Source organism: Cystoisospora suis (assembly GCF_002600585.1).
Source record: "Cystoisospora suis strain Wien I chromosome Unknown contig_1099, whole genome shotgun sequence".
NCBI lineage: Eukaryota > Apicomplexa > Conoidasida > Eucoccidiorida > Sarcocystidae > Cystoisospora > Cystoisospora suis.
This window is the reverse complement of record NW_027153900.1, coordinates 111,111-125,773: the sequence shown is the minus strand read 5'-3', so window position 1 is coordinate 125,773 and position 14,663 is coordinate 111,111. Positions and strand designations below refer to the sequence as shown.

Sequence of the window (14,663 nt, the reverse complement as noted above, 5' to 3'; positions counted from 1 at the left end):
TGATTGATGGTGTCACTGCAACCAACCGTGAGGAGTAAAGTTAGGGGGGAGGCTGGATCTTTAGTGTGCAGAGCTGCCGAGGAGGAAGAAGAAAAGATGAAGAAAATGTCAATAGTAGATAGAGACGCCATAGTCGTGAAAAGGAAGACGAAAGAGGATGGTTTGTATCTAGACGACCCGAGCTGTTCAAATCGTAATCTTTAAGCTAGAGCCGTTAAGGCTAAGTGGCTACTACAGATCTCCTGCGACAGCATCGTAGCAAGTTACGTGTTTTCTATTCCTTTCTAGCATCTTGCAAACACACCCGGGCTTTGTCACCATGCAGCTAGTTACTCATGGCGATAGTAACAAGCGAGAGGGTTTCCAGCTGGGGTTCATACGCGCGAACAAACCAAGAGACCGAATGGTCGTGAATGTTACTGAGGATGAATCGCAGAAGAATGAACTCTCTCTTGTTAAAAGGAAAGATAGAAGGGTCTTAACGTAGCAGGAACGTCATTCGCCTTCCTTCTCGGTATGCAGGTGTACCCTTGTCTCCAGAAGCGTCCGGTCACCTGACCCGGGAGACGGGAGCTGCAGAGGTCTTTTTCTCTCCGTCCTCCGGAAGAGAAGCCTACTTTCAGTCATCTGTCCGACACAACCAAAGAGTGTGGTTGTTAGAGAAGTCTTTCCCAACAGCTATAGCGGCGCACCGGCGTATTTCTAGCGCTCCAGGAGTGGTCAGCAGGTTTCTCCAGAGTGAAACAGGCAACTAACGTCCGTGGTACGGGCGACAATGCAGCACAGTAGGGAAAGAATCGCCGGAAGCTTATTCTTGATGGAGCGAAGAGCCACCATCCATCCCTACGCAGAATACTACAAGGGAAGAAAGACCAAGAGCTCGCCCGTGGTGTGTTACGTTGTCAAGAACTGAAAGTTAAAGAAACAGACAGGATGAATGCTCTCCCTTCGGATGAAGAACAAAGCAGTCCTGGAGGTGAGGGGAGATCCCCTGGAATAAGGAGTCCTCGATCTGTAAGTTTTATCTCTAGACTCGTGCTGTCTTCTTGAAGTGCGAAGGACCGGCAGCAACAGGCACACTAGTTAGTGGCACGGCGGCAAAATCAAATTCAGCAACAGCAATCCAAACAAAGGCGTTGTCGGTCTGTGCTCCGCCGGCGTCCCTAAGCGTTCTTCCCTAGACCGGAAAAAGAGTCCTCCTTCTGAATCAATCAGCAGATAGCTGAACGCGCCACACGCAACAAATCGGTCCTAGGTTGCTTTACTGTCGCCATAGAGTGTCTACTCTTCATGCCTCGCTCGCCCCGTGGAAACCAAGCCAGGTGTACATTAGATCATAAAGGCAAACCACTACTCTATCAAGACCAGCCCTTCTAGATATATCCATCACTGTTGCATCGTAGAGCTTTGGCGAACTTTCTTGTCTCGGTACAGCGATTGTTTGCAAGAAAATACCGTGAGGTTATAGGCAGGGTTCACCAACTCAATATCTCGGAACTTGAGAAGCGCATGCAAGAAGCCGTTAAGGAGTTGAAAAGCATGATCGAGAAACGGATTTTTCTTTTTCTTTCGACCTCAGAGGGTCCCGTTCTTGGATTTTCTATCGCAACCGAGAGATTTTGTACGCAGCTTACTTGCATCTTTAGATCCATACTCTAAGGAGCTTCGGCTGTTGTTGTCGCCTTGTCTTCTTGCTTGTGTCCGCGTCGTCCTTTCCTCGTTTAGACAAGACATTCTTGTCTCTTCTTCTAACACAAAAGTCACGGAAGAGTCGTTGAGGGTCCACTGGAAGAATCCCGCAGTTCTTAGATCTCTCATCATCTACTGTTGTGTTTGATGTATGTACGGTGGGTGGTCACTCTAAGCCATCCAGGCATCAAACCTCTTCAAGTAGAGTCAGGTAGTCGCTGGAGATCTGTCTGTCTTCATGTATCCTCGCCTTCGTCTCATTCCGTATAAAGTCCATAAGTGCTATCTACTTTCATTTGCCTGTTCATTTGCCTGCCGGAGTGCCGATCCAAGTTACAAAGACACGCTCTTCTGTGTCGCTCGTCGTCGATTTCTCTGAAAGCGGAGTGTTTTCTTCAAAGCCTTCGATCCATATGCACCTACCCCAAGATCTCTTCAACACATTCACGCCGTGTTAGTGGTATCTCTTTCCTAGGAATCTAAGCCTTGTTGTTTCTCTACTCTTCATCTCTTTTCTGTCTATCTATCGTATATACCTACCTATCTCATCTTCATCATTTCTCCTGTATACCTGCCCTTCTCTCCTCCCGGCAACCTTATCTTTTCTTTTCTTCTTCTCTGCCACGATCCTATCCAAGTCATGGCTCTCTCATCCGCTTCTTCTTCCTCTCCCCCCCCGTATCTCTTAGCTTTTGAGGGGGCAGCTCATACAAAAGCCGTGAGGTGTGTATGTACAGTTGAAACTTCTCATCATTGTATACCTTCGTCTTCCAATTCTTCCTCTACAAATCCAAGCAGTAGTATCAGCTCTTTTTCTCCTTCTTCACACACCGAAATCATCACAGGGAGTCTCGATAAATCGATCATTGTATGGTCATCCATCTCTCCGGATCAAAAAGAACCTGACGTCAAGGAAAATTCCTCTTCTCAGACAGAACCACAAGATAAGACATCAGGAGCTACGGACCGGACTCCTCTCCAATATAAGCCTCGACTTCATCTAACCCCCCATACAGACTTTGTCTATTGCGTAGCGCCATGTCTCTCAGAGAAAGGAACGTCCTTCTTTTCCGGCAGTAAAGATCAACGTGCTCTTCGTATATCTCTCCGTGATGGACATGTCCTTGCTAGTTATGTGGTGAGAAAGGGAAGAGGCAAGAAAGGAGACGGAGGAAGGGGAGCTATCATTATCTTCCGGTTAAAGGCTGCTGTTGGTTTATCTCCTTATGTCGTGACTAACGAGGTGAATAGGATGTTTTCTCTTCACACTCTGTATCAAGATCATGACTTCTTCCTTCATATCGCCGTTCGCTCTTATATTGGGAGAAAGAAAGTTATCCTGCCTTTTCGTGCACATCAGCACGTACAGAATCCTACGTCTAAACTCGTCTTTTTTCTTCTTTTCTTCCTTCTACAGAACTGCATGCATTCTCACGTACTTAAATAACTACGTACATACACGCATCACTCTTTCTCTTTATATGTAAATGTATACATCAATATACATACACATGCATACATACATACATACATATTCACACATACATCTGCCGCAGCAAATGGTAGTCCGAGTATCTTTCCCTGTGTACATATGTTTGTTCTCTAGGGACACGAAGGCCCTGTAAATTCTCTCTCAGAGGTTTCAGATCCGCCGCTTCTTGTCACCGGTAGCTGGGATGGAACTGCCCGTCTGTGGTGTATAGACACCGCGGAGTGTATTCGCAAGTTAGATCAGCACAAATACGCAGGTAAGTGATATATTCAGATAACGGATTCTTTCTGTTCAAAAGCAATCAAACCGCCGCCCACTCGTACCCCGATGACCATTCATTCCTCCTTCTTCTTATTTTTCTTTTTTTCCGTGCAAAGACCCCGTTATAAGCACGTATATCTTTGGAGTTCACTTGCCTTCTCACGATCACATCAAAAGAGATGCGGATCTTTCTCATTTTTTCTCTTTCTCTTTAGCCTGTCGCTTTCTTTATTCTTCAAACCATATGAGACAACAGACATCTTACACGGTGGTCGTTAGGCTCGCTCTCCTCTGTGTCTTGCGTCTTTCTTTCCTTATTTTGTATGGACCTGCGTCCGGTCTCTTTTTTCTGTAATAGTTTCATCTCATGCAAGTCAAACGTGTAAGATCTTTCTTTCCTAAGTATTTCTCTATCCTTCTGTACGACTTGTAGATGTACGGGACTGAGAGAGATGAAGCAGCTGTAGGAAACCTGTTCTAGGGTTATATATTCTCATTCGACTGTATATACACCTGTTGCGTCTTGTGTGAAGCTTAATACTGCATGCCATCCTGCTGAGAAGTCTTTCCATTGTTCTGGTTCCTCCTACTCTCTATGAGTTGCATGAAGAAAGAAGATGAATAGATCGATTGTCTACAGGAACAGCAGTCTATAATGCATTCGTAAAGCGATCTATAGTTAGGGCAGAGTTTATTCTCTTCTGTTCTTTCGTATCTTTTCTCTGTTGTGAGATAATCCTCTTCTTCATCGGTTCTTTGGTGATGCTAGAGCACGTTGTGGTGTATGTTGCTTTTCTTCTTTGTGTTTCTTTCGCCTGGACGGAGCAGCGTCATCTTGTATACTCGGCTCTCGTTCGAATGTACAGGCAGGGGGAGTTCAGAGGGAGAGAGATGAGAAAGAAGACAGTGGATGATTGTGTAGGGAGATAAATCTTGTTCCTTTCCATGCTTCCTTCCTTTCTTTGTTTCTGTGGGTCTGTCTGTACACTGTCGTTCTTCTCTTGATCTTTCTTACAGTAACGGTCCTAGCTCTCCACCAGCCATCTATGATGATAACAGGATCTCAGGATAAGACCCTGAGGCTCTGGTCTTCAACAGGAGATTCAATTAAGAAAACCATTCCATGTACGTCTCTTGTATAGAAAGACAGAGCGCGCGAGCTCACTCACACGCCGCGGGGTGCACTGATCTTCAACAGGGATTCGGTTGAGGGAAACGATCCCGTGTCTCTATATTGTATAGGTAGAGATCATCGGGCCGGGCGTACGTACACTGTATGGTGTATGGTTATTTAGCTACGAGTAGAGTGGGAAAGGAAAGGATGCACCGCATGCTCTGGCACTTCGCAAGTGAAGAGAAATGAGTCTTGAAACGGTTGTTCCATGTATTTCATCTTCCCCTCTCCCTGGATCTCTCTTTTGGGACGTGGAGTGGCTTTATAACTATCCATGTGTATGTAGGAATCTGCATCTACATGGACACGTGCAAGACGTTTTTGTATATATACATACGTATAAATACAGTGAAGAGTTTCGCATACTAGCACACTGTCTCGTCTATATACGTGTCAGTACATATCTACACAGATAGATGAAGAACCGCGGTATATATCTGCATATACATAGTGAAGAGTTTTAGGTAGTAACACATCGTCTTCTGTATAGATCTTTCAGCACCATACCTTACTCCACATATCCAGAGGATCGAACTACATCCTCCGAACTATCTCTGTCTCTCGAGTGCACAAGTCCCGTATACGTACACATAGATATGTCCACTCAATCTATGTAGATACTATCATCTACTTGGTATGGTTTGTTTCCCTCGGGAGAGCGTGCTTAAAGACGGTTTCTCTCTTCATTTCATACCTTCTCTTCTTGTCTCATCTGTACATCAACTGTATGAAGAACATTATGCGAGGAAATAGATGCCCGAGCAATGAGGAGGGTGTTTCAACTTCTTTGTCTATGCTGCTTGTCAATAAATCAGCGGCTCATGACGACATTATTCGAGCGTTAGATTCACTCCCTTCATCGTTCCTTTCTTCATCTTGGCCCTCTAGTACTAGCAGTGGTAGTAGTAGTAGTACGGGAGCTAGCCAAGGAGACACAACGGAGAGAGAGAAGACAGCCGCTGGATTCTTGTCTGCATCGAATGATCAGCTCGTTAAAGCTTGGAGTCTAGATGGCACACAGCTAGGTGAATTTGAAGGACATGCGGCTTTTGTCTTTGGTAAGCTCTCTCCTCTTCTTTTCTCCTTTCTTCTTTTCTCTTCTATAAGACGGCCGTTACCTTCCTTTCCTCTTCGGTCTCTTCCCTCCAAGCCTTTCACTCCCTTCTTGTCCTCACACGCCTTTCTTTTCTTTTCCTTCTCTTCCTTGCCTTCTTACATAGATGTTCTCTTCTCTCTATTTGTAGCCAGCTGTCTCTTTTATGTTCTATGTCGGACAGTTCATACACATGAGTACATGTATGAATAGTTACAGATACATACATACACACCTGCAGTGTCTTCAGTGCAACTAGATATCTGTGTACTGTCCGTGCAGAAGGAAGTGGTCCGTAAAAGGTCACCAGGCGTTTCATAACGCAAGGTCATATGAATCTCAGTCTACCGGTGGAGTAAATATGCATATCTATCTTTCTATCTTACATATATCTCTATGCATGTATCTATCTGTCCAGCCACCTATCTGTCGTTAGCCTGTCTATCTATCGTTAGTCGGTCTATCTACCTATTTATCTATCTTTACATGACCAGACACTAGACGCCACATCTGGAGCGAGTATCTACCAATCTGTCTCTTTCCCTCTATTCTATGTAATGTATGCCATGAGTAGGCCCCAGACCCCGTCATACGTGAAGGAGGGACTCGGCTTTATTCTTATGGTCTGTTGAGTAGGGAGTTGTTTTTCTCTGTGCCTGCTCAGATGTTAAAGCAAGTCACGTACGGAATGGTCGAATCTTCACAGCGTCAGATGACTGTACATGCAAAGTCTGGAAAGTCGCCTTAGATGAGGACTCGAAGCAGCAGGAGGGACACATGAACAGTCGTGCGGGCGGAGGCTCACATGGGAAATTCTTGAAAGGAGAAGTTCAGCAGACAATCTTACATGCAGCTAGCGTATGGCAGGTAATGAAGAGTCGAAGATGTCTGTCTGTAGTACGTTCTCCTTCCTCTTTGTGATTCACGGCGGCTCCCCCACTCTTAGATATGTGGAGACAGAGAGATGTGGATTTCATATTTTGCAAGCTCGTAGGTCTCTAGGAGGTGTATCATATCTAGACATTGTCTCTCTCCTCCTCTTCATACGTGGGTTTTTCGAGGTCTCGGTCTTCCGTAAGTATTAAGGATATGTATAGATAGGGAGATAGATAGATAGGTCAGCGTTTTACATGTATTTGGTGTATATATAGGCTCTTGGGATGTTGTTGCATGCACCGGGGGACCTCAGATGTCTCTCGTCGTGTAACTGTACAGACATGGCCACGTATGTACGTATGTATCTATAGGCGTATCTATCTATCTATCTGTGTATGTATGTATGTATCTACATGGTCATTCGTATGGACATATTGTACATCTATACATCTAGATCATGACACTTGTGTACGGCAGATTCACGGCATGCCCCGACCAAGACAAGTTCTTGTTATGTAGGACTGCCAGAAGCTTCTCACCTCCCTACCTCCCTCATCTGACATTCCTCTCTTTCTTCTTTGGTCTCATCCCGTTTTTTATCATCTTTTTAATAGAGCATTCTTGCTTTTCTCTTTCGTCTTCTTTCTCTTCCTTCTGATCCACTCATAAATATGCATGTATCTATACACCTTCTTTCTCTCGGCTTGCGTGTTTTCTTCTTCACACAGGTAGCTGAGCTTCCCAGTGGAGAAATCGCCACAGCGTGTGAGGATGGAAAGCTGAGGTGAGTTCTAGGGAGACGAGAGAAAGAAGACTTGTCTGCTGTAAGAGAGAAAGAGAAGATAGAAAGTGAAGTAGGATTTGAATGAAGAAAGAGACAACAGGGTGGATGTATGGATGATACAAGAGTGAGTGTGCTATACAGATGTCTCCTTCAAAGTTTGAGTTGATTCACTGATAGACCGGGTTGCCCCAAGTAAGGATAGACACCACTAGATAGAAGAAGACCTCTCCTCTCTGGCCTGTCTGCAGTATACTAGTATATCTATCTTTGATAATCCATCTTTGATCCATGCATCTATCTATCTGTCTATCTTGTCTACCCGTCCTCATCAGTCAGTCTACCTATTTATCTTTAGTTTATCTACTCACCTACTTTCGATCTATCCGTCTATCGATCTTCGGTGTAGCTATCCATTTACCTTCAACCTGTCTCTCTAGGTATCTGCCTTTCATCTCTCTACTCATCTACCTTTGATCTGTATCCCTCCCCAGTCTATCTATCTTCAGTCAATCTGTTCATTCATGTATTCATCCTCAATTCCTCCATTCTCCCACCTTCAGTCTGTCTGCCTTCGATTTATCTCTCTCTAATCTATCTGTTTTTCTATCTTCAATCTTTCTCTTTCTCTACTGTGCTTACAAGGCCTCCTGCTCCCTTGTCTCTCCTCTTCCTCATGCTTCCTTCTTTTCCCCCCCTCCCCGATCCTTCTCCCCGCACTAGACGATGGCGTGATTCATCAGGAAGGAGTATATAATCATAGCCTATCTATATATTGAGAGAAAGAAATGCTGGCGTATATAGGTATAGATAGATTCAAACAGGTTTGAACATATACATGTATATCAGATATAAATGTTTATGTACAGATATAGGTGTATATACACCAGAGGTAGATGTGTTTGTGCGTTGTTTCGTTTTTTATTTAGACTGTGGACGGTTGATGAGGCCCGAGCCTTGCCTTTAGCTGAGAGAAGCAAACAACTCGAAGAAGCGAAAAACGTAAGGGAACTGAGCTAAGCTGAAGCAGAGGAAGAGAGAGGAGAAGCGAAGAAAGAAATAACTATAAGAGGAGGTTAGAGAGGATACAGATAGACCAAAGACGCATAGACAGATTGAAGCTAGAGATATTGTAGGTTAGAAATAAATAGATAGATTAAAGACAGATAGATGAGCTGTTTCGATATGGATACGTAGGCTGGGGTAGAGCGGTAGTGAGTGGTTGGGTCTAGTCTATCTTTCGGTCTCTTTCTATCACGAAGGTGAATTTGTTGGCGGGAAGACCAGGGACATAACAGCAACAGGAAGAAAGCAAAGAAGAAGAAGAGGAAGAAGATTTTAGGGTAGACGTTGACTTGAAGCGGGAGTGTGAAACACTACAAACTCAAGAAGCTTGTGAATGAACAGGAGGAGACTTTCTTGTCATTCCATCGACATCTTCAGTCATACTTCTTCGCCTTCGTGCTTTCTCCTTCTCCCTCTGCTTGCGTGTTGGTCTTTTGCTTCTCTTTCGAAGATCTCTTTCTTCATCGTGTCTGGACGGTAACGACGAGAGTAATCTCTTCCTCCTCACTCGGGACTCCTCTTACTTAACATACCTCAATATAGGTAGATAGATAGATAGATGCAGCCGTATGTATATTATCTGTGCGTACATGTAATGTGTATTGTAGCTTCTCTTTACACTAATTCAACAGCAGATAATATGTGTACACTAAATATACATATGAGGAGTGTGTTCGAGTATATGTGTCTTCATTCATCTCTATCCCCGAGAAGGTTTCTTTTTCTCTAACCTTCTCTCTCTGTCCCGTCTTTGTTTTTCTTTTCTTTTTCAGGTCCAAGAGGCTGCTGCATCCAAGAAAGAGTCAGCCATTGATCTCGCTACTCTCCCAGACATCTCTCAACAAGCTGTAAGAATTTTCTCTTTTTTCTCTTTTTTCTCTTTTTCTTTTCGTTGTCTCCCTCTCTTCAAGAACGCCTTAGTGAATAAATCAACCCTCTTCGACTTGAGAGGACCGAAAGTCTCACTCTAGAACGACTCGCCTGTCTTTCTTTTCTTCTTCTTTTCATCAGAGATCATTCTTGTCTCAGAAATTTTCTCACTTCTTGCAAGCGATGTCTCTTTTAGTCCGCATGTCTCTATCTCTCCTCTTCTTGTAAAAAGCTTTTCTGCTCCGTCTTCTTGTGTTATCTTCGTATGCTTAGCTTCATGCCTATATGCATACGTCTATTGTATCTTTTCATGTTCTTACATGTCGAGGAAAGCTGTCCGGCTGATCCTTCGTATCCCGATTCGACGCATGTCTTCTTACCACACTGCGTCACCCTTGTATTTCTATGCAATCTCTTCTACCTCTCCTTTACTACTTCAGTGTCATCTCCTCTATCCCCCTCATTCCGTCTGATATCTTCTGTCTTTCTCATTTCATCTCTTCTGTTCTTCTTACTTTGTCTGATCTCTTCTGCCTCGCCGTGTACCTCAGTCATCTACCTCCCTATCCTTCTCGTCAAAATTTGTGTCTGTGTGTTTTAATCTCTCTTAGACGACGCGTGGCAAGAAAGACGGAGAAGTTAAGATGTTTCGAGAAGGAGGTATGGCTGTTGTATATCGATGGGAGCAGGGCTCAGGAACTTGGATGAAGATTGGAGAGGTTGTGGGGGCCGCGAAAGAAAAAACTTTCTATGAAGGAGATGATGTAAGTACAGACAATCGAACAACATATAGATAGATAGATCGTTCATTCTCTTCATATTTAGCTGCTACCGCTCGTCTCTCCTTTCCCTCTCCCTTTCCTAATGCTTGGTTACTTAGCCTCTCATTCCTGTCTCTGTCTCCCGAGTTATCTTTTCCTATGTCTGTCTATCTAAATCTAACTTGATCTCCTCGATTCGACATCTATACATATCTTCTGTTTAGCTGTCTATCTATCTATCTTTCTTCAGTCAGGCTATCTATCCATCTGTCATTCTTTAGTCTATCTACTTGTTTCTCATAATCGTATCTATCTTCAATCTACATATCTATCTGTCTTTAGTTTATCCATCTGTCTCTCGAGATCCCCGTGCATAGCTGACGAAGAGTTTCATTTACTATAAGCTGACATGTCTCATCATTCTTCCCTTCTAACTCTTGTCCTGTACCGTTTATACCGGGATCCGCCTTACACCTGAACTCCCTTGCATGCTGTATCTTCTCAAAACGGCTTGTATAGAATGCTCTACTGTACGCTGTCAAGCAGAGCTAGTAGAGTTTGAAGCGTCCATTCATATCTCTCAGATGACAGTTATCGAGTGGTGTAGTATTTTTCTCTATAGACCCGGAGCTTTCAAATCTTCCCCACCTCGTAAATGAAAGAAGAGCAAGAGAAAGAAGAACAATAAGAAATCATCTCCCGCGCAATGAGGGAAATTTAGAGCAACTGTCTTGAATGCTTACCTACGGACGCACATACACCCTGTTGAACTAGGGTACTATTGTATTCTCCCATCTATCATGTTTGGGTTTGTCTTCAACAAGCGCTCGACTTATCTAAGTGCCGAGATAAGAAACATATGTAAGTGTGTACGTAGACAGCTAGCTGTCTTCATCTATGTGTCTGTTTGTATCTAATTGGTGTCTAGATTGGACATGAAAGGTCGAGGATGTGAGGATGAAGTTCATGTCTATCCTGATGTCTATGTGGAATGTTTCTAGTACTTTGAAGCAGGAGAATATGATCATGTCTTCAACGTGGAAATTGGAGAAGGAGGCGGAGCTTATAAGAAACTTCCTTTCAGGTATGTCCAGCACTCTTCGATCTACTTCTCCCTCTTGGTTCTAATCTTTCTTGCTCCATACATAACAGCGTGTATGTACAGAATGCTACACGTATATATAGATATATATGGACAGATGTGTTAAGGTGGCTGGATCGATGTTCCTCTCCTCGTGTCATGTGAGAAACGTCAGACCTCCTCTGGGGCTGCAGTTTCTCTGTTGATGATACGCCAATCTTTGTATCTAGATAGATAGATATGTATGTCGTATGTACATGCAAGGAATTCTCATGTATACAGGATTCGTACGTAGTAGTGATATTGTGTTTTGTTATCTCCCTCTTCTTCATACTGACAATTCACCTTGACAGCTCACATCTCCAGCAAAGTCTTCTGCGCAGAGGACATGACCGGCTTACTGTCCTCCTTCTTAGTCGGTGTATATCCATCTTCAATCTGTACGCCTCTCATCCATCTACCTATCCATCTTTCTGTCTATCTGCCTATACATGCATATGTATATGTGTACGCACATAGCTGTCCTACGTTTGTTTCTGTCTCTCTCCCTGTACCTCTCTAAGAGAAATCTCCAGAACATGCATGTGTCGAGCGCCCTCCCTTTATGTACGGTGTGATGCTTTTCTAAGACAAACAGACAATCCCTTAGTAGCAGCGGAGAAATTCTGCGCCCGCGAGTGTATCAGTAAGAGCTGCCTCGAGCAAATCACAAGCTTCATACGTCGTAACGCGGGTCTCACGAGTACATCATCTTCAAGAGATATGGAAGGGGGAGGGAATTTCTCTTCTTCTTCTCAGTCACGCGGACACGCGGGAAGCGACTTTTCTTCTTCTTCTAGCTCGCAGTCGTCATATGGAGGGAGAAGAGAAAGTCTAGGTAGTGGGAAGCACTTTCCTCTTCTTCAAGTTATAACCTTCGCGAAAGGAAATTATGAAGCTGCTGGAAAGAAGATTCTTCAACTGAATGCTGAGTTGCCTCCTGATTCAAAGGTAGAGAAGATGGTGCAAGTCCTTGCTTTCTTTTATCTCAGGTGGATGTACGCTCGAGAGGCTGTATGGTGTGAAGGAGGAGAGGGGAGAGAGATAGGGACGTGCTTGCTGTTGAGAGTGCGGTATGTTTGTCTTTGTCAGTTTTCTTTCTTTCATAGTGAAACCTCTGTTGTTCTATTTCCATGTTGTACACCTTTTCTTCTCTCCCTACAGAAAAGAGAGAAAGAGGGATAGATATCACGATAGATACGTTACGGAAGGTAGACAGGGAGATAGGTGATTGAAGGTAGATAGATAGATAGAATCTTGCTTTTGCGAATAGAGGAAGGATAAATAATCTGCTACTTACATACGCACTCGACTTTCTCCTCTTTTTCAAAGAGGAGAAGCTTACTTCAACAGCACGAGCAAGCAGGGAAGCCTTCCTGAAGAATCTTTGTCTTCATCTCTACAAGTTCGAGTCGTGTTACCTCGTACTGTTTGGACGACAGAGATATGTACGAGTACATGGATGTAGAGATGAAAGACGAGTTGCTTACTTGTCTGGATCAGATCTCTCTCGCTCTCTTTCAGCCGTTTCTCTTGGGTTCATCTTTCTCTTTCTTATTGTATCTCTCTCCTATCTCTCTTTCCTCTACATAGTTCTTGCTCCTCTCTCTCGTCCTGTCTTTCCTTGTGTCTACCTTTGTCTCTTATCGTTTTTTGTGTATCAAACCAATAAGTGTGAATGCGTCGTAGTTGCTCGCTTCAGGTGTAACTACACCTCGCGCATCGCTTCTCCTTCATACCTCCGTTTCCTTCTCTTTCTCCTCCCTCTCGCGCATTGTTTGTCTGTGGGTCCAGGAGAGAATGAGTGAGCTCGAGCAGCAGTACTTTCAAGATGCGATTGAGAAGATCAAGTCGCCGTCCTTTATGAAACAAGAATTCCGGTATGAGAAGGAAGCTCTCTCAATCTTTTTATCGACTCCTTCCTTCACGACTGTCTATCGACCTGTCTATCCATCCGTCCCGCGATTCTTCTTTTAGTCTTTCTCTTGGTTCATTAGTGATATGTTAGCCTTATCTTTCTTCTGTCGTCTATCTATACCGACGGGTATCGATTTGAATATTTGTGCGTAATCCGAAAGAAAAGAGAAGGGAAAGAAAGAACAGAGCGACATCGGTGTCTTTTCTGGGGCTCGGAGTGACTGATATAGCAACACAGTTCTCCCGCCCCTCCCAGGAATCTAGAGCTCTATGATGGAAAGCATCGCGAGGTTGTCACTTTTCTCCAATGCATGCCTCAAAATGAAAATTTATAAGGCAAACTTAATCGTGTTCTCCTTTTCCTTCTTCCTCTTCAGTGATCGTTCTCTCATCTTGGTTTTTAGATGTGAATACTTCTCCTTTCACATCTCTTCCCTCTCCTGGAGCTTTGCTTCGTCTGAATTTCCTTCAGAGTGTCCCTTCTTCCCCTTGATGACAAGCAGGGATGGTCTCATAGATCAGTTGTATGTTCTCTGAAAGGATGTTCCAGCTTCTTTCTTCATAACTAGCACCTCACGTCTCTTTCTATCTGTCTACCTACGTCTCTTTCTCTGCATCTCTCTCTCTCTCTAGGCATGCTTAGATATACTTTCAAATTGCAGTACATCCCGTTGTTTTCTTATCAACAACACCGAGAGTCGCACGTAGATGCATCTTGATTCACAGTAGGTAAATAGATAGATAGACAGATAGATAGGTAGATGCTGACTGTGTTCATGCTTGACTTACGGGCCTCTTTGAGGAAGTTGGGTTTGTCACGAGTGTTCTGGAGAGAGATGAGTCAGAAGACCAGAAACAGTAGACTCTTCTACTGATCTTGATAACCGCCACCAAGAGGAGAAGAAAGAATGGCCTAGTTGTTGTTGTTGTTCTTCTTCTTAGCATGTTTGTCCTTGGTATTCCTTTAGCTTTGTCTGTTGTATATTTGTGAATTACAGGACATGCGAGATAGAGGTGATATTTGAAAAGCTCGCTCGATGGCCTCTGAATAACTCGATGCCCGTCATGGATATATGGAGAGTTATGGCTCTACATCCTCTCTATCATATTGTTCACAAGAAGACAGGAGATCAAGGGTATGGTGCTGTTTTTACTCTTCTCTTTCTTTCTCTTTCTTTCTCTTTCTCTCCTTCTCTTCTTCACTATATCTCACGAAAGCTCTGGATCTTCATTTCAAGCTAGCGTGTGCATGTTGCATCCAGCAGCCATGAATGGATTCACAAATCCATGTATAGAAATAGAGTGTATGCAAATAGATGTGTAAATCTACATATGGCCATGTTGTCTGTCTGTATGTATGTGTATGTATGCGTTTATGGATAGGTATGGTCCCAGAGAACCTGAGGAAGCAGTGAGAAACAGAGTACCTAGGGGGGGTTGGCAATAGAGATGAGAGGACTGACAGCTCATCTCGGTGTACCTTCGCCCCAGTTGTGTTTTAGAGAGGTTGAAATGACTTTGTTTTCTCTTAAGACTTCTTACATCTGTCTCTCTATTTCTTTTC

General features: G+C 43.7%; 1 protein-coding gene across 1 annotated transcript in view; it reads left to right on the top strand.

Moving 5' to 3' along the window:
• The first annotated feature begins 1,370 nt into the window (after positions 1-1,370).
• Positions 1,371-14,663, top strand: part of CSUI_002673 (pul domain-containing protein) — a 15,190-nt gene continuing 1,897 nt past the window's right edge. The window contains exons 1-13 of the mRNA XM_068062872.1: positions 1,371-2,827; positions 3,296-3,437; positions 4,460-4,567; positions 5,432-5,674; positions 6,374-6,576; positions 7,314-7,369; positions 8,296-8,368; positions 9,205-9,279; positions 9,913-10,065; positions 11,064-11,146; positions 11,773-12,133; positions 12,977-13,062; positions 14,098-14,235. Coding sequence (XP_067925169.1) covers positions 2,330-2,827; positions 3,296-3,437; positions 4,460-4,567; positions 5,432-5,674; positions 6,374-6,576; positions 7,314-7,369; positions 8,296-8,368; positions 9,205-9,279; positions 9,913-10,065; positions 11,064-11,146; positions 11,773-12,133; positions 12,977-13,062; positions 14,098-14,235 — 2,219 coding nt within the window. The 5' untranslated portion in view covers positions 1,371-2,329. The remainder of the gene's footprint in view (positions 2,828-3,295; positions 3,438-4,459; positions 4,568-5,431; positions 5,675-6,373; positions 6,577-7,313; positions 7,370-8,295; positions 8,369-9,204; positions 9,280-9,912; positions 10,066-11,063; positions 11,147-11,772; positions 12,134-12,976; positions 13,063-14,097; positions 14,236-14,663) is intronic.